At 41.7% G+C, this 25877-nt stretch overlaps 1 protein-coding gene across 2 annotated transcripts in view; it reads right to left on the bottom strand.

Moving 5' to 3' along the window:
* Positions 1-25416, bottom strand: part of LOC136848570 (SWI/SNF complex subunit SMARCC2-like) — a 30945-nt gene extending 5529 nt beyond the window's left edge. Inside the window, exons 1-9 of one of the 2 annotated variants that reach the window (XM_067120858.1) lie at positions 25194-25416; positions 19765-19884; positions 11692-11796; positions 11139-11307; positions 4833-5035; positions 4464-4669; positions 3330-3540; positions 2874-3091; positions 1886-2003 (exon numbers count right to left, since the gene is read on the bottom strand). In XM_067120858.1, coding sequence (XP_066976959.1) covers positions 1886-2003; positions 2874-3091; positions 3330-3540; positions 4464-4669; positions 4833-5035; positions 11139-11307; positions 11692-11796; positions 19765-19884; positions 25194-25307 — 1464 coding nt within the window. In that variant the 5' untranslated portion in view covers positions 25308-25416. The remainder of the gene's footprint in view (positions 1-1885; positions 2004-2873; positions 3092-3329; positions 3541-4463; positions 4670-4832; positions 5036-11138; positions 11308-11691; positions 11797-19764; positions 19885-25193) is intronic. The other variant, XM_067120859.1, reaches the window with a different exon arrangement.
* Positions 25417-25877: the final 461 nt, after the last annotated feature.

The raw sequence follows: 25877 nt of genomic DNA, 5'->3' as shown, positions 1-25877 counted from the left end.
AATCATGTACCTTCATTTTGCAACAAACTGGAAGCCTCTAGCACAATATTTCGATTTATGGCGAATTTCTGAAAAAAAACTTTTCCTTACGCTCTTGCGCTGGTAACTCGGCGAACATCTCAGAAATTCTTTAAATCACGTTGTCGTAATGTTTGCATCATTTTACATTAGTCGTTACATAAACTTTTATATATGAAAATGTGCGCAATTTCATGTAGAATACAACAGCAAATAGCTCATGGTTGTAGCTTTTATCAGTTTTGAAATATTTTCACATAAATCACGGTAACTGCCAAAATTTCAACCTTCGGTCAACTTTAACTCGACCGAAATGGTCAAAAAAAGCAATTGTAAGCTAAAACTCTTACATTCTAGTAATATTCAATCATTTACCTTCATTTTGCAATAAACTGGAAGTCTCTAGCACAATATTTCGATTTATGGTAAATTTTGAAAAAACATTTTCCTTACGTCCCGCGGTAACTCGGCCGAACATCTCAGAAATTCTTTAAATCACGTTGTCGTAATATTTGCACCATTTTATATTAGTCGTTACATAAAGTTTTATATATGAAAATGTGTGCAATTTCATGTACAATACAACAGAAAATAACTCATGGTTGTAGCTTTTATCAGTTTTGAAATATATTCATATAAATCATGATAAATATAAAAAATTCGACTTTCGGTCAATTTAACTCGACTGAAATGGTCGAAAACTGCAATTGTAAGCTAAAACACTTACAGTCTAGTAATATTCAATCAATTAGCTTCATTTTTCAACAAACGGGATATTTCGATTTATGGTGAATTTTTGAAAAAAACATTTTTTTACGTTCACGCGTTACGAATTCATGCATCATTTTGTGATAATATTTTCTCTGTGTTGCTTTGATCGTTTTACAATTTGTTATATACCAAAATCATTGCAATTTAGTGTACAATACAAAGAAAAACAAAATAACCCGTTATCTTTAACCGTTTTGCTCACAGCGCGATTTGTATAAAATTATATATGAAAATTTTTTGGGGGGCTGTCATATATTTCAATATTTATATATGATAATGATATTTTTTTTCATTTCTGATGGTTGCATACTAAACTTCAGGCAATGACAAAAAAAGGAGCCAAAAATGAACTCTTAATCTTAAAAACTAAGCGTGCTGTGATTTTTTGAAAAGAACTTTTTTTCTGCTTCGGCGCTAGCTCCCGAACGCCGCCGGCATACGGGAGACGTTTTTGTAAATAGAGGCTCGGCATTTAAGGGTTAAGAGGACCTGCCTAACTTAATGTGCTACCATAGTCTGACCATCTAATCACCATTATCTCTCAACTGACCAGAAAGCTCTTTCACTAGATTTGGACTATCATCCCCTAAAAGCCACTTGTAATTTATGCTCTCACTTCATTCTGCAAGCTTTTGCTGTGAAACTAGTATGAATGGGTAGTTTTTCAATCCTAATTCTTGACTGGAATGGAATATAAAATTTATGCCAAAGGCCAAGTGCTGGGACCTATGAGGTCATTCAGTGCTGAAAGGGAAATTAAAAATAGAAAGGTCTGAAAGGTTTAACAGGAGGAAAACCTTGTAGTTGCACTATGAAATAATTGTTAGGAGAAGGTGGATAGCAATATGGAAGAAAGAGAATATGAATGGAGGTACAGTAAATGGAATGAAAGGGGGTGTAGCTACGGGCCAAAGGGATGCTGCAAAGAACTTTGAGTAATGGCTACAGCGCACTGCGTGAGTTGCACTGACAGCATTACCCGCCTTACAGAGGTCCTAATTCTTCAGGAAACAATTTAAAGTTATGTGAAAGTATATGTTTGTCAAAACCAAGGAATTTCCATCATAAAATTAAATAAATCAAAATATAATTGTACCTGGTAGTTTATTAATCCCCACTGCTCAAGGAATGCATGTACACGCATGACAGCACACACATCACCTGCCAAGTTGCGCCTGCATGCAGTGGATGTCAGGTACTCTGTTGGATTCAATCTGCAAGGCAATAAATATAAAATTCAAAATTTCAGTTGTAAAAGACAGTTTTGGATAAGCAACTCCTCCACTGTTAGCTTAATTACAACTTACAGTACTTTTATATCATGTGCTCTCTATTTTACATACATTCACTTAATCTTACCTAAAATATATCCTTTTCACTTAATCTAACCTCAAATCCATCCATTTTAAAATTAATGGTCTATTTTTATATCATGTAAAATTTTATGCTAACATATGTCCCTTGCTGTTTGTTTTGAAATTACAGATGAAGCAAAGAAGCAAACACCAGAGGTTTACAAAAATCAGTATATACAATGATAAAAGTTAACTGAAAACCAAATGGAACAAACTTCATACATAATTTAGTTCATTAGATCCCAAACTCCAAGTGAACCTGAATAACAGATACCTGATAAACACCAAAAAATACCATAAATTAATGTCAGTTCAAGCAAAAATAGCAATATCCTCTAAAGAAGGAAAAAGAAAAAGGAACTTTCACTCAAATGTTACTAATTACTCATACAAAATACCATGGAAAGTCCTGTAAATGGAATATGTGAATTATATAAATGTGGTAAGTGGTATGCATCTTTAATAGAGAATCTTGTTAATATCATAGTTAGTATCAAAAAGGTTATGCAGGATTAAACAAATCTTGGCAAAAAAAAAGTTAATCAATGTATCAAATGAAGCAACCAGGATTGCATACACTTTCACATTTTTCAAAGGCAGCCAATACCACAAATCCTAATTTTGTAAAGTTTCCTAAATTTTCACATTTTAGCTTCCCTACCAGTTCCAACGGACTTTGAAACCATCATGCAACTGTGTAACACTTCAGAAATTATGACCATTACAAACCTGTAGGTGTCAATCATGAAATTTCTGTAAGCAAGATAAATTTCAGGCGTTTTAGACTTGTTCTTTCCATTGAAAAACTCTGGCAACCCTCTCTTCTCAATGGCATGTATAGCATTGTAGTCAAACCAGGCAGCGTAACTCGGTACAATGATATGATGCGTCTGATCTGTTGCTGTGTCCTCCCCATCCGGAGTTGGCTGCAAGTTGAAAACATGCATCTATTTTTGGGTAACAAAAGCCATGAAAAAATGACCTTATTCATATTATGCACATATTCTTTTATTATATATATAAAAAAACTAGGCAAATTTTAATAAAATGGAAAAAGCAATCTTTACTAAAATGCCACATAAACTTTTTTAACATCATTTATATAAGACAATTCAGCAACTGCCATGCTAATATAAATATGAATTTAAAAGAACACTGGATACACCTTTAAGTAACTCAAATTACCTGTCCCTCTGGTTTTTCTGTCTTCTCCGCACTTTCTTCATCTAGATCCATGTATGTGCCAGCTTTGCTGGGCTGAATCTTGGAGCTTGTTGTCACCTCGGTAACTGTCGGTTCTGCAACTGGGTCTTCCATGTCCCTCGTCAAATCTTCTTCCTCTTCATCAGTTTTTATCTTCTTGACAGGTTTACCAGGAGTAGCTGCACCACGAGCACTACAAAAACCAAAAAACATTTTATTTAACTAAATATGAAGCAATAACCCCATAGGATAAGCAAAACAAGATACACATCACATCAATGTGTCAATTAAAAACTTTTGAAATGGAAACTTATCACAAAAAGAAAATGCAAAGAAATATAAATTTAGGCTAAAGGCCAAGCACTAGGACCTATGAGGTCATTCAGCAGTAGAAGGTAAATTAAGAGTTAAAAAGTTTTAAGGGTGTCACAGGAGGAAAACCTCACAGTTGCACTCTGAAACAATTGTTTTGCGAGGGTGGAGAGTAAGATGGATGAAAAAAGATATGAATGGAGGTACAGTAAAATGAATGAAAGTGGTTATAGCTGGGGGCCAAAGGGATGCTGCAAAGAACTTTAATAGAAGGGGGGGTAGTGCCTTCAGTGCACCTCATGTGGTGCACTGTAGGCATTACTAAATGTTCTTTGCAGCATCCCTTCAGCACCTTCCATTCCTTTCCCAGTACCTCCATTCATGTTCTCTTTCTTCCATCTTACTTTCTACCCTCTCCTAACAATTGTTTTACAGTACAACTGTGAGGTTTTCCTCCTGTTACACCTTTCAAACTTTTCACTGTCAATTTCCGTTTCAGCGCTGAATGACCTCATAGGTCCCAGTATTAGGCGTTTGGCGTAAATTCTATATTCTATTCTATTCTACAGTGCACAATGTGAGGTGCACTGGCATCACTATTCCTCTACAGGGAGAGGACCTTATTAAATTTCTTGCTATAGCGGCAGTGTCAATCAGAAATTACCCTTTTTATTCTTCAAACAAAGGTTACAAATTTGCCATGATAATGTAAAGCTCAGAGTCTTTTACGGCATAAAGTACATGACATTCACTAAAAGGAATCCTGGCATATAAACCTGGCAAACAACTTCTCATTGTGCTTACCCCTTTCTCTTTGTACGAGGAGATGGCGGTGATCTTGGTCTCTTCTTTGCCTTTTTCTTTTTATCTGGATCACTCAAGCCCATTGTGTCGTCTACACTCAGACACCCACGGTGCTTCTTTTTCGTTCCGTTATCATCAACCTCGTAGTCTTCCTCGTTCATCCATTCATTGTAAGATTCCAAATCTTGTAACCAGTTAGCACAAACCTAAGGGCAAAATGGAAAATTTCTAAAAGAGGTCTCCAAATGAACAACACAGGAGGGGCAAATTGTGGGAGATGTCATTAGCATTTTCCACTCTCACTCTGCATTTGAATTTCTATGCTTAAATTAAAAAAGAGGATAGTACACCACAAGAAAATTTACCCACCTTCCACTGGCCATCAAAGAACTGTGGAGATTCGGGAGGATCATAATCCAACTCAACTCCTGAAGCCCAAGAATCATAGGAATCTGGCATGTAATAGAAATGAAAGAGTATCTGTCTATCCCGCCTCATGACTGCTCTGGCAAATTCATCATCAAGAGGGTCTTGTTCATCAAAAACAACGTGTGATGCCTCTTCTTCCTCCTCTGAAATGATACAAAAATTCATACAGAAATTACTCCCAAACTGTTACTGCCATAAAATTACTACTCCCTGTTAATCAGCAAAATCTACTACGACAACTAAAACAAACATCTCTGATTAATCAACTGTTTTTCCATTTTTTATGCAAATAAAACATTAAAAATGAAGTTTTCACAATAAAACTAATATTGCAATACGTACCTGAACACCTGAACTGGCCCTTAATCCCACTAGCCTGAACAACTCTCAATTACCCGTCCCACTATAGTGGGAATTTTAACAGCCAGCGTTACCAACGCTGCAGGTAAAATCTGTCACAAGCTACCATAACAAACGGTTGGCAACGCTGACAGAGGTGTGCGCCGACACGTCCCATTTTCGTCAATTGCTTAATTCAAGGTCAAAACTGATGTGGGGAAAGGAGGGTGGAAATCATTCAGGTGTTCAGGTAAGTATTACAATATTAGTTTTATTATGAAAACTTCATATTGCAATACACTCCCTGAACACATGAATTAGCCCGAATAACATCATTTAGAGGAGGAGGGATCAATTCTATTGCACGCCACTTTGACAACCGCAGAGATGGTAGCTCACCAATCTGCTCTGCGTAAGATATCCATTTAGTTATACACTCACCATATCAATCAATGATTTCAGTGAAGAGACATGCTGGAGAGTACTTTGATCGACAGTCAGGTCAGTATTCTTGGTCCGTCGACCTCCCATGTGGTTATTCATAGCCTCTCATGTGTGGAGGGAAATGAAGCAATGTGCCGAGCCGCTGATCCCCCGGATAAGGTCCGACGATCGACGAGCGAAAAAGTATCTTGGTGCCGACGAAATAGCCTAGCCTACTAGAGCACCCCCTTGGACTCTCGTAGGGAAACTATCAAAGACTAAGATACTTAAAACGTACTAAACCTAAGCTCATGTGATTATACTATCACTGTTGCCTAAGAATTCTAGAGACTAATAGGAATTTCTCTTTCTGGTTAACCTAAGAACCTCCTCACTAAGTGAATACCACCTCAGCTAAACGAATGCCCCTAGATAATACACTTCGCCACTACACGTGGACTAAGAGAATAACCCTCCGAACCTCCGCACCAAACAAATACCACCTCAGCTAAATGAACGCACCCTAGATAATAGACTTTAGCGCTACACGCTATGAGGTGAATCAAACGTCTGTAAGTAAAGTAAACACTGAGACGGACTTCCAAGTAGCTGTTTCCAGAAAAGATGGCAGTGAATAATTCCTGGGAAAGGAAGATGAAGTGGACATACTCCGAATACTGTGCGGTCAGGGAAATATAGAGCTGACGACGACGAAGAACAACCCTGAGAAGCCTGGGAAATCACCTCCCTCCGAAAGTAACTAATCGCATTCTTTGACAGCGGACGGGAAGGATTCTGTGGAGAGACAAGAAGTGTGTGCGGAAGCAGACGGAGTTTCCCAACCTTTGATAAATAGACTTTAATGCTTGCACCGGACATAAAGATATCTCTGATGGATCGCCGGTAACGAACACTTGCAGATAAAGAACTTTAAACAAACGAGGCAGAGTTTTAACCTCCGACCCTGTCTTCGTCGCAAATTCTGGAAGACAGACAAATACGCATCATTTCTCGCATAGGAACCCAACCTAGAAACTGCCTGAAGCTCGCCAAACCCTTTAGCTGAAGCTAAAGCTGTAAGAAAAAGCAACTTCTTAGTCAGTGTCTTAACGTTATAGCTTCAATGGATTCAAAGGCAGAGGAACGCAAGAAAAATATTGAAGTACTTCCAATAAGTCCCATGAAGGGGGCCCGAGTCAGCAAAACAGGATGTTCAACCTTAAAAAGAACATAATAAATCATCGATTATCTTACTACTTGAAACTTCAGGAATGTGGCAACTAATTGTACCGCTAATTGTTGACTGGTAGTCAGCAATAGCCGAATACGAAAGACTCTTGACTTTCCGCAGGAATAAAAGAAAATCAGCTATTTTGGCTATGGAAGGTCTAGAGATGGAATGACCTTCCTTACGACACTAACTTCTACTACATACCTTGTCCACCTGAACCTGTTAAGGCTTACAGGTTGACTTACTCAAGCTAAAAGAAAACTATCTACACACAGCTTTAGGGAGTCCAGACTGTTTAGCGGCTCTCTCTACAGTCGCCCTGCAACTAGGTACAGCACGCACGGGTTTGGATAATAATAGTGAGAATGTGGTCGTCTGAGAAGAAGTTTTGCATGGGTGGGGACATCAGAACTTCCATAGCGAGCTCTAGGAGTTCCGGAAACCAAGCGTGTTATGGCGAACAGGGAGCTATTAGAGTCATAGTCGTCTTGACACTCTCCCGCAATTTCCTTATTACCTGATGAATGAGACCGGATGGAGGAAAGGCGTACACCTGCATGTGATTCCAATTTGTAACGTCACCTCAGTGCCTATCAACATGGGAACCACCACTGGTGAGAAATAAACCGGAAGACAATGGTTTAATCACGTCACAAATACGTCCACAGTTGCTGGCCACTTCCGGAGAACCTGACATATTACTTCCAGAGCCAAAGTCCACTCTCCCCCCCCAATACCTGAAGGGAGCAACTCAGCGAATCGGCCCGTATGTTGAGACTCAACGATGTAAATTGGGGAAGAAGAGACACTTTTCATTCTTCACACCCTCTCAGGACTCTGTGCTATAGTACTGAGTTCTGTTGAGCCTGTTCCCCCTCCGAGTTCTTCAGATAGGACACGGCAATTACACTGTCGCTAAACATAGCCACTACTCTGTTGCGCACTAGGACGGAAAACAACTGAGGGCTTCCTTTACAGCCTTGATTTTCCCGAAGATTTATTGACTCCTCTCGTTCCCGAACGCCCCCAGAGTGAGAGTAGCCAAACCCACAATACTAAATCCTGGGGGAGGATGCGCAAACAAAACCGCTTACGGAGGGACGGAAGATGAAGAAGAAGGAGGGAGAATGAATGAGGTAGAAGCTATCGTCGGAGCCACCGCCGCAGAAAATGCAGGCGATGAAAGCCAAGGACCGCTCGAATAAGGTAGCGCAAACCCGAACTGAAAGCGACAGGCAAACCCTGTGTAATACCTGATACTACCGGAACAGCTGCCTGAAGTGGAAGCAAGGGGTTGCACATGCCCGAAGGGATGGAACATGAGACACCTGGGGCCAAAATCTGCCGAAACTGCGTTTTCACCTGTCCAGAAGCTCCTCCTACCGGAGAAAACAGTACTGAGGAAGGAAAGGCATGAGGCAAAGGAATAGCAGAAGCATAAAAAAGAAGTTACCTGAGAGGAGGAAAACCAAAGTCGAAGAAGGAGGGCAAAACAGAAGATGCGGAAGCTGCAGGAAACACCGGAGCAGAAGAAGAGGAGGGCAAAGAGGAGACTGAAAAGGGAGCAACAGGGAATGTGATAGCAGGTGATGAAGTGACAGATAAGCCAGAAGAAAACTTAGAACGAAAAGGACAGAAGGTACACCGAATCTGCCACCCCTCAATAATCCTGAAACATATCCAACATGAATTTTGGACACTACTGTGTCACATACTCTCTAATGTTAGAGAAAACATTCGAAAAAAATAACCTCTCACCATAGGTCTGTACCCGTCGAAAAACCCAGCAATCCGCCTTATATTCGCCACATCAAATTGCAGGTCCCCGGAAACTACTTTAGAAGCCGAAAGGACACACCAGAATCTGCTTTACTAGATGGGGGAGTAGAGATTCAGAAACAGTCGGAAGTGAGTTAAGAGCAAAAGCAGAAGGATTCTGCAGCAGCTTAACTGAAACACTGACTTGAGACTGAGCCAGACCGCAAAGAAGCGATGAAGGAAAACCTCTTGCCAAGCACAAAAACCACTCGAACCCGAAACCGGAACCTGTCCAGGAGAATGACTCTGCACCCTTAATACCTTCTCCTCACTACCAAACCCAAACCTATCCTCCTTTATCACACCTAGATCTTGATCCTGACTAACATTATCAACATTACATTTATCAATACTACAAGGGGGTGGGGGGGGGAATCCTTCACTGCCTGCTTTCGCCGAGGGGCCGGCAGACCCTACTCACTCGGAGGCTTGCGGTTCTGCCATTACCCTCAGCACCCGTTAGGGCTGGTTCTGGAACAGGCAGGGGAGCTGAAAAGGAAGAAGGATTAGACATCCTAACACTACTACTATCCCTACCTGAGAAATGTTGAAGACTAGCTATTAAATTTTCCATACTACTTGCAATCCTATCCTCTATCTGTTTGACTACCTCTGAACTCGCTAAATCCATCAACTAATCTGTAGCAGAAGCCTGAGACACCTGAGGCAACGAGAATCTGACCGACTTCTGCCGCCCTTACTAGCCAAAGACTTGCATGACAAATGTAATCCTCCATCTCTTGTGCCTTCCAATGGGAACATTCATCGCAATGAGTCTGGACATCACATTTTAACCTTCCTACATACCTGACAGAATGTCTATTGTGTATCAAGGTACTCATCCATCCCTGGCAGGAAGAAGCGATGAGCTCCAGCATCCACAGTCGTAGGGGCAGTCAAGGTCGACGTCGAAGCCGAAGGCGCGGTAGTAGAAGGTGAAAGAGTCCATGATGACCAATCGAGACCGGGAACCAGCTAGTCCAATTCTAAAAGACGTTTCACATCGAAGATATCCAGAAAAACCAGGAGAAGAAACCAGTAAATACAATCCAGGTCTTCACCAGAGGTCCAAAATACAAAGAGAAGTCAGGCAAGAGGATTAAAACCTCGCACTGCAGAAGGAAACAACCTTCCAGCAGCACGAACAAAAAGCAATCGACGAAAATGGGGTGTGTCGGCGCACACCTGTGTCAGCATTGCCAACCGTTTGTTATGGTAGCTCAAGTGACAGATTCTACCTGCAGTGTTGGTAATGCTGGCTGTTAAAATTCCCACTATAGTGGGACGGGTAATTGAGAGTTGTTCGGGCTAGTGGGATTACGGGCTAATTCAGGTGTTCAGGGAGTGAATTGCAATATTACTTTTGGTTGCAGTTCATGAGTCAGAACAACTTCTACATTGAAACTTCCTTGTTAACAATCACATAAGGCTGACACACTTGGGGGTGTGGTTCTTTCACACATCATCATCATCATAATTATTATTATTATTATTATTATTATTATTGCAGAAGATGAAAAGACCTTACCAAAGTGAATATTATTCTTGACACTGTACATACCTGCTGTATCTGCTTCTGTACAAATGCTTACTATCCTTAAAATTCATTCTATGATTCTTACCATAGCAACGTCAAAAAATGCAAGGTGACAGCAAATGCATAAGTTAATAATAAAGGCAATGCAACATTAACCCGATACTGACAGTGGCTGGAAACTATTCATCTATACTGGTAAAAAATTATAGGTTATTAGAAAAAATCTATTAAGTGTTTGTGCATGTGACATCACAGCACCTTTGCAGAATGATGGTGAAGTCAAGTGTTGTCTGGATGAAATGAAATGCAGCCACTTTAAATTTACTTCTAAGATTTAGGTATTTTAGGCTCCTTTCATGATGTCTAATGTACCTCTGAGCCTTGATTTTTACTAAGAAGGCATTTTAATCTCAAATCCTACAACACAATGCAAAACAACAACTTTTTCAATGCATTTACTCTACATTTTATTTGGTCAATCTTGTGAATAATTATTCTTTCCTTTCGATGAACATTATTTACTTCCCATAAGCTCCACACTTCATCTTTAAGATGAGTTATCAAGGGCATTAAGAATATAAACAATAAATTGCTACTGAATTTCTAAACTGTAACTTAAAGCCAAAGCTTTCTCAGACGAACAAAGTGCTACATATCAAGTCTGACAACTGGCCATCACGCTACTTTGGGAGTAAACAACATGTGATTACAGATTTCAGTTAAAGAATGGCCCTCCCAAGAGAAGAAAATAAAGTAATGCCACTAAATATTTCAAAAACCCCTTTCGAATGGTAGCAACTACCAGTAGCGTGAAAGATCTACTAAGACTAGTGGAAGCCGACACTCTCCAGTCTAAGAAAGCCTTCACACCTAGGGAGTGACACCTTAAAAATCTTACCAACAATTTTTCCATCATGCCGCTTCACAATGTCTTTCAGCTCATTACGTAATTCCTTGTCCACTTCCCCGTGGATGAATACGGATGGCTTTGCCCAGCATTTGTTGGAGAGCAATGATTTCTCAATTTCTTTGAAGAGCTCAATGTTGGTGTCTTTGCGGGACGGAGACTGAAAGAGACAAAAGGTGGTCTCATTTAAGGAAACTTATCAATATCACAGAGGATTTCAAATCTTCTAGGTAATACAAACTGGAATATAAAACTTAACCCAAAGGCTAACCACTGGGACATATGAGGTCATTCAGTGCTGAAAACAATGTTGAAACAATTGTTACGAGAGGATGGAAAGTAAGATGGAAGAAAGAGGATATGAATGGAGGTATTGTGAAAGGAATGAAAGGGGTTGCAGAAAGGGGCCAATGGGATGCTGCAAAGATCCATAAGCACAGTAGTGCCTACAGTGTACTGAATGAAGTACACTGCCCTACAGGGCTTGTTCATAATTAAAAAGAAGTAATGCTGTATGAAAAATGCATATTAATACAGTACTTACCTGAAAATCAAACCTGCGCCATCCCTGGTCACTCTTGAATTTGTACACAGTGCTAAGTATATGACACAAGCCGCCACCTGGTTTAAAGTCTAGGAAGCACTTCATCTGAAAGGGAAAGACAATTGGACCACAGCTTTAATTACGTTCACCAGGTTCATTCAATGGTTTCTGTCTAAACATACTAAAAAATAACACTGCACTAAAATTGCACTGAAAAAATACAGATCATGAAAAAAAGCAAGAATACTCTCTCTTAATGGCAATCTACTACACAGCAATAATTAAAAGGAAAGCAATTTTCAATCTGATATAAGCAGTAACAGTCTGTTACTGCATACTTCAGATTGTTAACGATCATTCGATTGGTTTCAGACCAGACCAAAGAAGAAGGCTATGTTCAATGCATAAGCAGAGGAACTTGTCATGCAGATAGCAGCACCACTGGCAATGAGCTGCCCAAAAGGAATGACCTTTTCTTAGGCTGCCTTTAAAGAGGCATGGGGCACCCAGAATCTGATTTGAACAAAAAAATTAAAACTACTTTGATGGGAGCTCAGTAAAGTGAAAACAGTACAGTATGCTTAAGAACATTGGTAAAAGTAGCGAGTCGGAGATATTGGCAGGATGATACAAGAACCTAACATATATACACAGCATGCTAAAAAGACGAAAAAATAATAACTGGCACTGAAAAATTAATAAAAATCCTAGTGGAACACATATACAAATAAAACACAATTAGCAAACTGGTCCAAAATGAAAATGTGGAAAAACAAGACAATTGAGAACAAGAACATATGATTTCAGTACCCACACCAGAAACTTGGGACCAAAAGAAGAAAATGACAACTTTTACAATGTGTCATCATACAATGCAAATGCCAGAGTTAGAGAGTCTACCAGTTCAGTAAGAGATAGCTAGTTTTGAAAATGTGAAGGAAGGCTATGTCTTTGGAGAAGGAGATAGGAAGAATAAAAAGAAAAAAAGTGTACAGGAATTCTGACAGAATCAAAGATTACATGGCTATATAAAACAAAATTTCTATGAAGTGTGGACAGATGATGATATATAAGAGTGGAGAAACCTGGAACAGACTTCTATTAAACAACCAGATTATCTAAGAAAAGGGCTACACTAATATACCATGAGAGGAATGACTTACAGACTGCTTTGGATCAAGTTAATATAAACGGAAAGCAAGACGGAGAAAGGTCCCACTGTAGGAGGAGATTGCTGCACACAACCCCTTAAAAAGGGGCAATTCAGACTGAAAAACTAGTCTGAAGTAAAGTAATAAGAGTAAACTGAACCTCTTAATAAAATGTTCAAATAAAAATAAGACCACTAAAAAATGATATTTTAATGATAAAATAAAGTTTGTTCATACTTACCTGGCAGATATATATATAGCTGTATTCTCTGTTAGTCCGACAGAATTTCAAAACTTACGACACACGCAGTGGGAGATCAGGTGGTTAGTACCCATTCCGCCGCTGGGAGGCGGTATCAGGAACCATTCCCATTTTCTATTCAGATTTTCTAGTGCCACTGTCTCCTGAGGGGAGGTGGGCGGGCACTATGAATATATATATCTGCCAGGTAAGTATGAACAAACTTTATTTTATCATTAAAATATCATTTTGTTCATGAAACTTACCTGTCAGATATATATATAGCTGAATACCACCATTGGAGGTGGGTACAGACAGAATAGGATTTGGAAAAAACACACTACAAGTAGGTGAAAGATATTTTGGTTCCTTACCTGTTAGCATAGCTGACCGTGATTACTGTCACCCAAGTCCGCTTCTGCTTAACTAGAGTCTCCAGCAAGGGGTGTGACCTGTATAGCTGGTGAGTTCTAGATGATCTGTCAACGGGGACGTGACCACAGTGTGACAAGACCATATTGACCATACAATGAGGGCAAACGAAGCAAAAACCAACCACCTGACCAAGCCTAACTAAGTTAGGATAACGCAACTAAAGCTAACGATTGGGAAGTCCGCCACAGGCAGTCGACCCAACAACCATAAAAACACTATCCAACCATTTCTATAGGATAGGATGAGTGTCATCCCCTGCCCCCAGGAAAGTATCTGCGGAAACGTATGGTCCTAGCGAGAAGCAGTTCTCATATGTCGTCTTCACATCTCTCAGGTAGTGTGAAGCGAACACAGAGTTGCTCCGCCAAAATGTGGCACCCAGAATGTTGCTGAGTGACATATTTTTCTGAAAAGCCACTGAAGTCGCAACCGCCCTCACCTCGTGAGCATTGACTTTCAGAAGTTTCAAATCAGAGTCTTGACAGGATGAATGGGCTTCTTTAATCGTATCTCTCAGAAAGAAAGCCAGAGCATTCTTTGACATAGGTAAGTCCGGTCTCTTTACGGAACACCATAAACTATCTGAGGGACCTCGACTTTCCTTCGTCTTGTCTAAGTAGACTTTGAGAGCCCTAACAGGGCAAAGGACTCTCTGGCTCTTGAATAAGGATTTCAGCCATACCCTTGATTTCAAAACTCTTGGGCCAAGGGTTAGACGGGCTTTCATTTTTCGCTAAAAGGAAGGGCTTAAGGAACAAACAGCGTTATGCCCTTTAAAGCCTATATGCCTACTAAAGGCTTGCAGTTCACTAACCCTCTTTGCCGTTGCTAGAGCGGTTAGAAAAATAGTCTTCCTAGTAATGTTCCTCAATGAAGCAGAAGAAGAGGCTCAAACGAACTGGACATGAGGAACGAAGCACAACATCCAAATTCCAAGAAGGAGTCCTTAGCCGAGGCACCTTGAGGTTTCAAAGGATCTGAAGAGATCGTGAAGGTCTCTGTTGTTAGACAGATCCAAGTCTCTATGCCTAAAAACAGAAGAAAGCATGCTTCTATACCCCTTTATAGTCGAGACTGCAAGTTTCATATCACTCCTCAGAAATAAGAGGAAGTCTGCTATCTGGCTCACAGAGGTCGTGGTGGAGAAATGCCCTTCTTTCTACACCATCTCCTAAATACTGGTCCACTTCGATTGGTACAAATTGCTGGAAGAGAGTCTTCTCGCCCTGGCAATAGCTTTCGCCACTGGTCTAGAAAAACCTCTCGCTCTGGCCAGCTTCTCGATAGTCTGAATGCAGTCAGACACAGAGCGGGAGGTTTTTGTGGTACCTCTCGAAGTGGGGTTGTCTGAGTAGATCGACTCTCATGGGCAGAGATCTCGGAAAGTCTACTAGGAAGGACATGACCTCTGTGAACCATTCCTCAAGGCCAAAATGGGGCGATCAACGTCATCCTCGTCCCTTCCGACGACGCAAACTTTCTGATGACTTCTCCGATGATTTTGTACGGAGGAAAGGCATACACGTCCATCCCCGACCAATCCCAAAGAAGAGCGTCCACTGAGAGAGCTCCTGGGTCGAGAACAGGGGAGCAGTAAAGAGGAAGTCTCTTCGTCTTGGAGGTTGCGAAGAGATCTACCAAGGGACGTCCCCAAAGCTTCCACAGTCCTTGACACACCTCTTGGTGTAGGATCCATTCGGTCGGGAGCAGTTGTCGCTGCCGACTTAGAAGATCCGCACGGACGTTCTCACGCCTGCAACAAACCTCGTGAGGATCGTAATCTTTCGGGCCTGTGCCCACAGAAGAATGTCCTTTGCTAAGGTTGAACAGGGACCGAGAGTGAGTTCCCCCTGTTTCTTGAGGTATGAAAGGGCCGTGGTGTTGTCCGAGTTGATCTGGACAACTCGGTTCGAGACTCGCTCCTCGAAGAAAAGAAGGGCCAACTGAATCGCCCCCCAATTCTTTGAGGTTTATGTGCCAGGACACCTGTTCCCTCTCCAGGTGCCCGACACTTCTTCCCTCCCCAGTGTTGCTCCCCACCCCGAAATGGACGCGTCGGAAAACAACACTAGGTCGGGGTTCTGAAGTTGAAGAGAAAGGCCTTCTGCCAACTTCGAAGGATCGAGCCACCACCGAAGGTGATTCTTTACCTTTGGCGAGATACTCAGAGAAGCTTCCAGATTCTCCTTGTCGTGCCAGTTCTCTGCAAGGAAGAATTGAAGCGGTCTGAGGTGCAGTCTCCCCAGGGAAACAAACTTCTCCAGTGATGAAATGGTCCCCAGCAGACTCATCCATTCCCTCACCGAGCATGTTTCTTTCCTCAGGAAGGCTGAAACTTTTCTAAACACTGAAGTTGTCTTTCTTGAGACGGAAATGCTCGAAAAGCCACTGAATCCATCTGAATCCCCAGATAAACGATGGACTGAGTCGGGGTCAGATGGGACTTTTCGAAATTCACCAGAAGTCCCAGGGACTTCGTCAAGGTCAAAGTCGTGTGAAGATCCTCCAGACACCTTGTCATTGTGAGGCTCGAATGAGCCAATCGTCCAAATAAAGGGAGATTCTTATTCCTCCAAGCGAAGCCATCTTGCAACATTCCTCATCAAGATCGTGAAAACCATAGGAGCTGTGCTGAGCCCGAAGCAAAGGGCCCTGAACTGGAATACCTGTCCCCGCAGGACAAATCTCAGGTATTTCTCGATAGAGGATGTATAGGAACGTGAAAATAGGCGTCCTGGAGATCGAGAGAAACCATCCAGTCGCCTGGTCTTAGGGCTCCCATGACCGACTGGGACGTCTCCATTACGAACTTTTCCTTCAGAACGAAATGGTTCAACTTGCTGACGTCCAGAACTGGTCTCCAACCCCCTGACTGCTTCGGAACAAGAAACAGCCTGTTGTAAAAGCCCGGGATTGTAAATCCGAGACTTGCTCCACAGCTCTTCTCGAGCATTTGATCGAGCAGGTTGAAGAGAATTTGCTGTTTCTCCTGATGATAGGATGGCGACAGATCTATGGGAATCGTAGTCAATGGAGGCAATACGAGGAATGGGATCTTGTATCCCTTTTCGATGACTTGGAGGGACCAGCTGTCCGCCCCCTCTCTCTCCAGGCTTTTGCAAAAGAAAGGAGCCTGGCTCCTACCGGTGTCTGAAGGTTTAAGGAGTCATTTCTTGCCCTGGTCTTAGAAGGGGCTCTACCTCTTGAGGGACCTCTGCCTCGAAAGGATCGATCTAGAGGAAGATCTTCCACGAAAGGGCTTCTGAATCTTGGAAGTCTGTCCAAGGGAAGAAGTCGAAGGGGCTGCAGGACGTCTAGAAGACTGGGCCAGGAGGTCCTGAGTAGCCTTCTCTTGCAATGTGGAGGCCATATCCTTGACTAAGGGTTGGGGAAAAAGATGGCTAGAAAGCGGAGGCGAACAACAATTCTGCCTTCTGAGTAGAGAGACCGACTTCGCCGTGAAGTTGCAGTAAATGGCTCTCTTCTTTAAAAGGCCCCACAGAAATGGGCAGCCAGTTCTTCGGAGCCATCCCTAACCGCCTTGTCCATACAGGATAGGACACTAAACAAGTCTCCCAGGCTAATGGAGTCAGGGCTACTGAGCCTGCAAATCCAAGACTCCCAGGCACCAGTCCAAAAAGTTAAAAACTTCTAAGGACCTGAAAAGGCCTTTCAGATGATGATCAATCTCAGATAAAGACCAGGACACCTTAGCTGAAGAAAGGAGAGACCTTCTGGGAGCGTCCACAAGGCTGGCAAAATCCCCTTGGGAAGAGGAAGGAACTCTCCAACCAACCTCCTCTCCTGTCTCGTACCAAATTCCTGCTTTTCCACTCAATCTTGATGGAGGTAGGGCGAAAGAAGTCTTGCACTGAGCCTTCCTGGAGTCCATCCACTCTTGAACCTTGCTAAAGGCCCTCTTCGTAGAGAGAGACGTAGCCATCTTCACAAAACCAGAAGACTTTTGTGACTTAGACGAGGTAAGCTGCGAGGGGGGAGGGCGAGGAGCAGAGGGTTGAAACTTGTCCCCAAACAAGTCTTTCAGCAGCCTAGTTAAGACTTGGTAGTCTGCAGAAGCTGAAGAAGAAGATGTCTGATCCTCAACTGCAGGATCCGAAGCGCAAGAAAGCTCTCCTTCTTCCACAGGAGCAACGGAAGGGGCAGGAGAAGAACCGGAAGGGACGAAGTCCTTGCAGACCAACATGCAAAAGGGACTTCTGCTTGGAAGAAGTCCGAGAGGAGTCACGAAAGTCACGAGCAGAAGAATCAAAATGAGAGTCACTTGAGCGGAGTTCTCCCCTTCTGGCGAGAATCGACGAGCTTCTTGACGATCGATCCGGACGAGTCCTGGTGAGTGCGAGCAGCGGAGGCGTCATGCCAACGCGCAGCAAGAAAGGCGTCGTGCGAGCAGCAAGGAGGCGTCTTGGCGAACTGCAAGGGAGGCGCCCTGGCGAGCAGCCAGGGAGGCGTCATGGCGAGCAGCAAGGAGGCGTCATGTCGAGCAGCAAGGAGGCGTCCTGCCGAGCAGCATGAGAAGCGTCACGCTTAGCAGCATGAGCGTCGCCACGCTTAGCAGCATGAAGCGCCACGCTTGGCAGCGTGAGAAGCGTCATGACGAGAAACAAGAGGGTCGTCGTAGCGAGGGGCGTCAAGCCTGGCAGCGTGAAGCGTATCAGAAAGCGGGAAATTGCGATCCCTGCCAAGACCAGTAAAACGCTGAGCAACAGGACTTCTAGCGGGCGAAGCATGAGACGACGATTTAACGAGGAGAAGGAGAAGGGGAAGGTTTAGACCTCTTGATCGGCAGCCGGGAATCCTTTCGACGACGACACGCATCGGTCTCCTTCTGGGCCATTAAAGAAGCCAATTGCTCCTGCATGCCAAGGAGCAGCTTACGAGTAGGAGAAGATTCTACTTCAGGAGAAGGACTGATCCTATGAGAAGAAGAGGGGCGAGGGGACGCCTTCTTGCTTCTCACAGGGGAAGCAACAGCCTTCTTTCTGGAGCGAGCGGAGCGCTCAAAAGCGTCATCGTCCGATGACGTCCTGGTCCTCTTCTGCGGTGGGATGGCGTCAAAATCCTCCGGAGAAGAGCGAAGAGCGTCACGAGAAAAGGGACGTGAAGCGTCACGAGAAAAGGGACGTGAAGCGTCCCCTTCTTTGAAGCTTCTCTTCAAAGGGCGAGAATCCCGAGATTTCCATTCCCGACGCGGGGAGGAGGAATCGGGGGAAGAGAAGCAATCCTTAAGGATTCGTGCCGTGCACGATCCTTGGCAGCCTGGGAAGCGTCATCAGGACATGCGAAGGGACGCCAGATCGGTGGGGGTCCGCGTAACCCTCTTGCGGCTTTCGACTTGCCCACTCCCTGAGTCCTGGGAGTCCGACAGAGGTCTAGACCTAGAGGCGTTATACGGCCGATCTGACGCCCCCTCCACAACACTAGGGGGACGGACACTATCACTGCACTTCACAGCACTTTGAAGAGCGAGCATATTAGCTTCCAAGGTACGAATGGAAGACATAATAATGGCCAGGGCATCACCATCCGCAGACACAACCCCAGGGTTAGGGGGCAACACCACAGGGTTAGGAAGAGCTACGTCTACAGGAGGGTTAACAGGTGAAAGCACACTACCCTGACTCCTACCACTTCTGGAGGAAGACCTCCTGAGCCTATCTCGCTCTAGCTTTCTCACATAAGAATCATAAGTCCTCCAACTAGCATCAGACAAAGATTCACACTCCTTGCATCGGTCATTCAACAAACAAACATGTCCTCTACAACCCGAGCATACAGTGTGAGGATCTACCGAAATTTTCGGAAGCCTCACCTTACAGTCTTGCACACGGCAAACTCGATAACTAGAAGAACTAGATTCAGACATCTTACTCCCAGGAAAAAACAAAGCCAAATCCAAAACAATCCACAATAGCGTATGCCTAGCCACAAGTCCAAGTCAAAAAACCAAAAATCAAACCAATACTCAAGTGACAATCAAGTTTTATCCGAAATCCAAGACGGAGGTACTGAAAACAAGTGTTGACAGTACCGGCGACAGAGAAAATCTGAATAGAAAATGGGAATGGTTCCTGATACCCGCCTCCCAGCGGCGGGAATGGGTACTAACCACCTGATCTCCCACTGCGTGTGTCGTAAGTTTTGAAATTCTGTCGGACTAACAGAGAATACAGCTATATATATATCTGACAGGTAAGTTTCATGAACAAATTATAAAATTATACTTACAGGTAATTTGGTCATGGGAGCCTTTGTGACTTTAGGACCAAAGTTATCTTCCATAAACTGTAACAGCTGGACCACAAGCTGAGCCAAGCCTTTGTTATTTGGGGGATCTGCTGCCACATACTGTAAAAGAAATTTTTAAAAATAATAAGGCACTTTCACATCTTAACACCTTAATACACAACATGGTGTAAAAATACAACAGCTAATTTCTGGCATAAAGCAATGATTAACTTTTGAAGCTTACTTTACCACAGATATAAATCTTCATTGGATAATTTTACAATACAGGCAGTCCCCGGTTTACGATGGGGGTTCCATTCCTATGCCGCGTCGTAAGCCAAAAATCGTAAGCTGAAAAATCATTGAAAATCGTCAAAAATCCTAAGAAAACCTAACTTTTAATGCCTTGGGTGTAATGAAAATGATGTAAACTGCATTTTTATTGAGTTTATCAAAAAACCTCCAAATCTTTATTATTCTGCCGTTTTGGAGCCATATTCTTCTGTTGGATTGGTGTCGTAAACCGGGAAATCATTTCTGATGAATATATTTGAAAAGCGTTATAACCTCGGAACATCGTAAGCTGGACCCGTCGTAACCTGGGGACTACCTGTACAGTAAACCCCCTGTATTCGCGTTCTCATGATTCGTGGACTCACGCATTTGCGGGTTTCTCTGTGGAACATATCTAGCCATTATTCGCGGAAAATTCGCCCATTCGCAGTATTTTTCACTGAGAAATATTCACTAATTACTGTATTTTCATATAATTTTCATGAATAAATGCACTTTTTGTGATAAAACTATTAAAATACTCAGGTATATGCATTTTTACAGGGTTTTCTGTGTTTAAACTATCAAAATGGGCAGTTCTAAGTGTTTTTAGAGGGGTTTTAAGTATTCGCGGATTTTAGCTATTTGCGGGGGGGGGACGCATCCCCCGCGAATACGGGAGGTTCACTGTATAGGCAAACCATTAGTTGTATCTGAATGATCCTATCTGGTAAAAGACTACACTGGAACTTGAATATTTTCCCCATATAAAAATATTTAAGCCTATCTGGTAAAAAACTACACTGAAACTTGAATATTTTCCCCATGTAAAAATATTTAAGCCTAAGTTGCAAAAATGCTTTTGAGCCCTACTAAACTTGGGTGGTATAAGATCTAAGTGGCCAACGATGATGACCCACCTACATTAATATCAGTTATCTTTTTAAGTATTCACTGTAATTCATGTATAAATACTGGATAAAGTAGGCTCTCAAATATCCATAAATAAGTTTATGCAATCAAAACTTTACTATGGTGCAAAATGTTTATTAAAAATGTAAAGGAAACTTATATGCTAATTTAAAATTCATAACGTTCATGGTATATTTTTGATCAAGGTGAAATTGAATATAAATTCATGATAGTGCAAAGCTGGGAAAATGGAATAAAGCATGGAACAAAAGAATAATGCTCATATAATGTGACAGCATTACAGGTCATATGATCAAGCCAGGCAATGTTTACTAGTACAAAATACATGGACACTTGAAAACAGTGTCAACATCTACCTGTGCTATGGAAATAATATGACACAAAAAACAGCATAGTTTATATGCATGTACTTTTTATGACTACAACAATGTTTCATCTTCAAACTAAAGAAATAACTGGCACAGAAAGATAGGAATTTAAAGATCTACCTACAGCTCAAGGCCTCCATGAAGTTATTAAACATGTGTATAGTTTTATTTTATTTCCAAAAACCATCCAATTTTTGGTGTGAAGCCTGTTGTTACATTGCAACTGAATAGCCACTGATGCCAAATCTAACCTGAATACAGTACTGTATTACACAATGTTGGAGTCTTATGCCTCTTCAGATGCAATAACATTCATCAAAGCTACAATGGATTGATTAAAATCAGAAACTGGACAGAATGAAGTTGCTGGAGTTGTGATATTGAAATTAGGCCAAAGGCCAAGTGCAGGGACCTATGAAATCACTCAGAGTTGGAAGGAAAACTGACAATAACTATGTTTGAAAGGTGTAACAGGAAGAAAACCTTGCAACTGCACTATGAAACACTTATTAGAGAGGGTGGAAAGTCAACTGAAGAAAGAGAACATGAACACAGGTATATACAGTAAAAGGAATGAAAGAGGTTACTTGCAGCTACGGGCCAAAGGCACGCTGCAAAGAGCCTTAAGTAATGCCTACAGTTTACCATGTGAAGTGCACTGGCGGCACTAACCCCCAGTGGGGAGAAAGTGAATGATTTTAAGGGCCACAGGCATCCTATATAATGGAGAATTAGAAAAAAATTACTAGGACAACAACAGACACAGATGGAGACAAATAGAGGGAAAAATCAGTACTTTAGCCAGGGAAATGAAGCAGTTTCTGACTGCCCAGAATCTGAAAGGGTAATATTCTGAAACACAATCCTTGGATGGGATGCAGTTTAAGCCACATGCATGACCACTAAAGGATTACAATCCCTACACCAAGGTTTAGATAAATGAGAGAGACATAACTTCGACAGTTTTGATAGCAAGTTTTCAACACACTTTAAAACAAACTAAGATGACCTCTTGGATCATGTACAGTGCAATAGTTTGTTCTACCGGGGAGACTGTTATACCTACAACAATGTTGTCTTAGGCCTCACAAATATTTTCATTTATTACCTTTAATATTCCAGTATTATCTCACCTTTGAGCAACTACAATTCCTGTGCTATCTCAACGGCGGTAAATTTTTACTTTAATCCCCACCCCACTAATAAGGACCATGATTAGTACCAGCCCCATGGGGATGAATGTTGAAACATAAACAAATGACAACATATATCTTGGTAACAGTAAATTTTTAATGCCAGGATAAAAACTTAAATATAAAGTACAGGTAATGCTATCAAAGTCATATAATACCGTAACTTCTACCAATTTACAACGACAGATTGAGAGCCTGTCTTAAATGTTGGCGTGGTAGGCCAAATGGTGTCAAAAACCTGAATTTTGGAGTAGGGTAATCCACATCAAGTGTACTAGCCTAGAGAGAGTCCCATGGAGTCCAGCCCTAATTAGGTAATAGTAATTAAGAGGTGAAGCTTGCTTAAATATATTGCATATAAAGTTATGCCTACAATCAGGATAGCTTATTTGCAAATTTGATGGTAGCACAGGAATTAATGTGCAATGGATAGAATACTGGTAAGATGATTTTACTTTAAACCATCATGATATGCAATGGATAGAATACTGGTAAGATGGTTTTACTTTAAACCATCATGACATGCAATGGATAGAATACTGGTAAGATGATTTTACTTTAACCCATCATGATATGCAATGGATAGAATACTGGTAAGATGGTTTTACTTTAAACCATCATGGTATTTTAGACTAGAAAATATCATTTTCCTGTTTTACTGTGTGCCTTGAATGTTTCTGACATTCACTTCATTCACGAATGAGTAAGAGTACTTTTAGAGACACTGGACCCCACCCATATGAGCAAACAAACTGAAATTTGATGACGAGTAATGGAAAATTTCTATAAAAAAAATTACAAATGAAAAATTTACATCCTAAATTAAACTGTTTTGATCATATGGTAAGATAAAGATGTTTTCGTTTCTAATCGTCTGAAGAATATACTGTATAAATGCCCTGAATCTGGACCAAACTTGCTAATAAAAATAAAAACTACCGTTAGGAAAAAATAATATTGTACACTGAATCTCCTCAAGCAATACTGTAGGTAAATCAGTGTTGTCCTGGAACGGTCTCTTGTTTCTGGGAGGTCCATGGGATGAGTTCAGGTCGTTTTGGCCATAAGTCATTTAGGCTGTCAGCACATCTATGTGCAAAATGGGCACTGTGTTTAGTACCAGCCCCTTGGGAATGTAAGTAAAACATAAGATAATGACAGTAAATATTACAAACATAACGGAAAATACCATAAATATAACGTCTTACGTTGACTTGGATGTTACGGCCTAAATGACTCATGGCCAAAATGACCAGGACCACATGGGGTGAGGATAAGTAAGATTTTCTGACTGGATAAAACAACCCCGGATTGAGGGAGACAGATTAACTTTAGTCAGACTATAAATCAGGTAGATAGGGTAAAACTGAAGACTACTACTGCAGCCTGGTTCCTGCTAGTCACTGACTGGTTTATTTAATGCCTTTAATTTATGCTTTTGATTGTTTATGATATTTACCGTCTTTTGTTTATGTTTTTACACCCATTCCCAAGGAGTCCAGGACGATTAGACCGTATTATTTTTGGCCATGAACCTGTTAGGCTGTCACAACTTTAGGCCATAAGAAGTTTAGGCTGTAAGACATGGCGAAGCTCCTTGGGACACCGTGTTTAGTATTAGCCCCTCAGAGATCCAAGTATTATATACACCCAATTTGGCCGACTGCCAGTTTGGATGTTAGGGCTTAAATGACGTACGGCCGAAATGACCAGGACCCTTCCCATGGGCATCTATTTTGCACATAACCTGGCAGTTACCGAACCAGAGGGATGCGGTAGTCGCCTTCAGTTTTACCATATGAACTTCTGAATGTAGCCCAACCCAACCAGGCAGCTTAGTTGCAGCAAATGTCTTCTTGTCGAACCTAGCCTAACCTAACATCCCCGCATACCCTCGCCTAAGGTGCCCCTACGGTCGAGAATACCTTGTTTACATCATATAAACAATTCCCTAATAAAATCCTTTCACAAAGACACTCATTCGTACTCTAATGCTCCACTTCTGGCGAAAGATAATTAGTCAAATGAGGAGGTATTAATGATGTCTTCAGCAAAATCCTTTTGACGTCTCCACGGCGGCAAAAGATTCGGGATGATCTCATGCACACCCTACAAAAACAATCTCCTAACAAATACCTTGTTCATACTTTAATCCTCTGTTTCTGGGAACATAAAAGATGCAAATAAAAGATGTAAATTAAGGGAGATAAGAATGGCTATCGACAATATTCGGCAAAATACTTTTGACGTTTCCGCGGCGGCAAAAGATTCGGGATGACCTCACACACATCCCCACAAAAACAATCTCCTAACAAATACCTCGGTCATACTTTAATAATTTGTTTCTGGGCAAATAAAAGATGGAAATAAATGATGTAAATTAAGGGAGATATGAATGACTATCGACAATATTCGATAAAATGCTTTTGACGTTTCCGCGGCGGCAAAAGATTCGGGATGACTTCACACACCCCCCACAAAAACCAATCTCCTAACAAATACCTCATTCACACTTCAATCCTTTGTTTCTGGGCAAATAAAAAATGCAAATGAAGGGAGATATGAATGGCTACCGGCAATATTCGGCAAAATGCTTTTGACGTTTCCGCGGCGGTACCTACAAATGATTCGGGCCGAATCTGGCCCACCCCAACAAACCTACCTTTTTGGCGTTCTTCATCAGCCATGTCTTCACGTTTTCGAACTGCGACACCGTCTCCGTCGACTCGTAATACTTGGCGTTGGGACCGCCATCCTTACGAGGATTTATGGCCATCTCGGCGACCGGGAAAATTCACTCCGCCACACACAAACAGACGCTACTCAAAACAACAAAGATGGTCGAGCGGTGTTGCGGCCATATGGGAGCGATGTGCGCGGAATAGCGTTCGCGAGGATTGTCCGAATCATTTAATATTTATACAACTCAACCATTATAAGCCTTAAATACACAAAAAACCTCTGCATATTAATTTAATAAATATATAAAAATAAAAAAATAGAGGAATCAATGGATTTTACATTATATTTTTCCCATATTATACGAATAAAAGGATTGTCTCTCGTCGGATGGGAATCGATTCGGACATCATCGGTCGGCCACTGCTCTCGCACCAATGTCCCTTAACTTGATTGGTTTAGGTCGTGGAAACAAAAAGCTCCCATTACAACAGTCAGGGGTTTCTTATGACGTCATATTAAGATAATATCCATTTTGGGTCTCTCTCTCTCTCTCTCTCTCTCTCTCTCTCTCTCTCTCTCTCTCTCTCTCTCTCTCTCTCTTAAATTCATGATTTATGTGAGTAAATATATTATTTTGGATAAAATAAAAACTCTAACGTTAATC

Source organism: Macrobrachium rosenbergii, chromosome 19 (genome assembly GCF_040412425.1).
Source record: "Macrobrachium rosenbergii isolate ZJJX-2024 chromosome 19, ASM4041242v1, whole genome shotgun sequence".
NCBI lineage: Eukaryota > Metazoa > Arthropoda > Malacostraca > Decapoda > Palaemonidae > Macrobrachium > Macrobrachium rosenbergii.
Note: the sequence above shows the minus strand (reverse complement) of the source record. Positions and strands in the feature narration are given on the sequence as shown.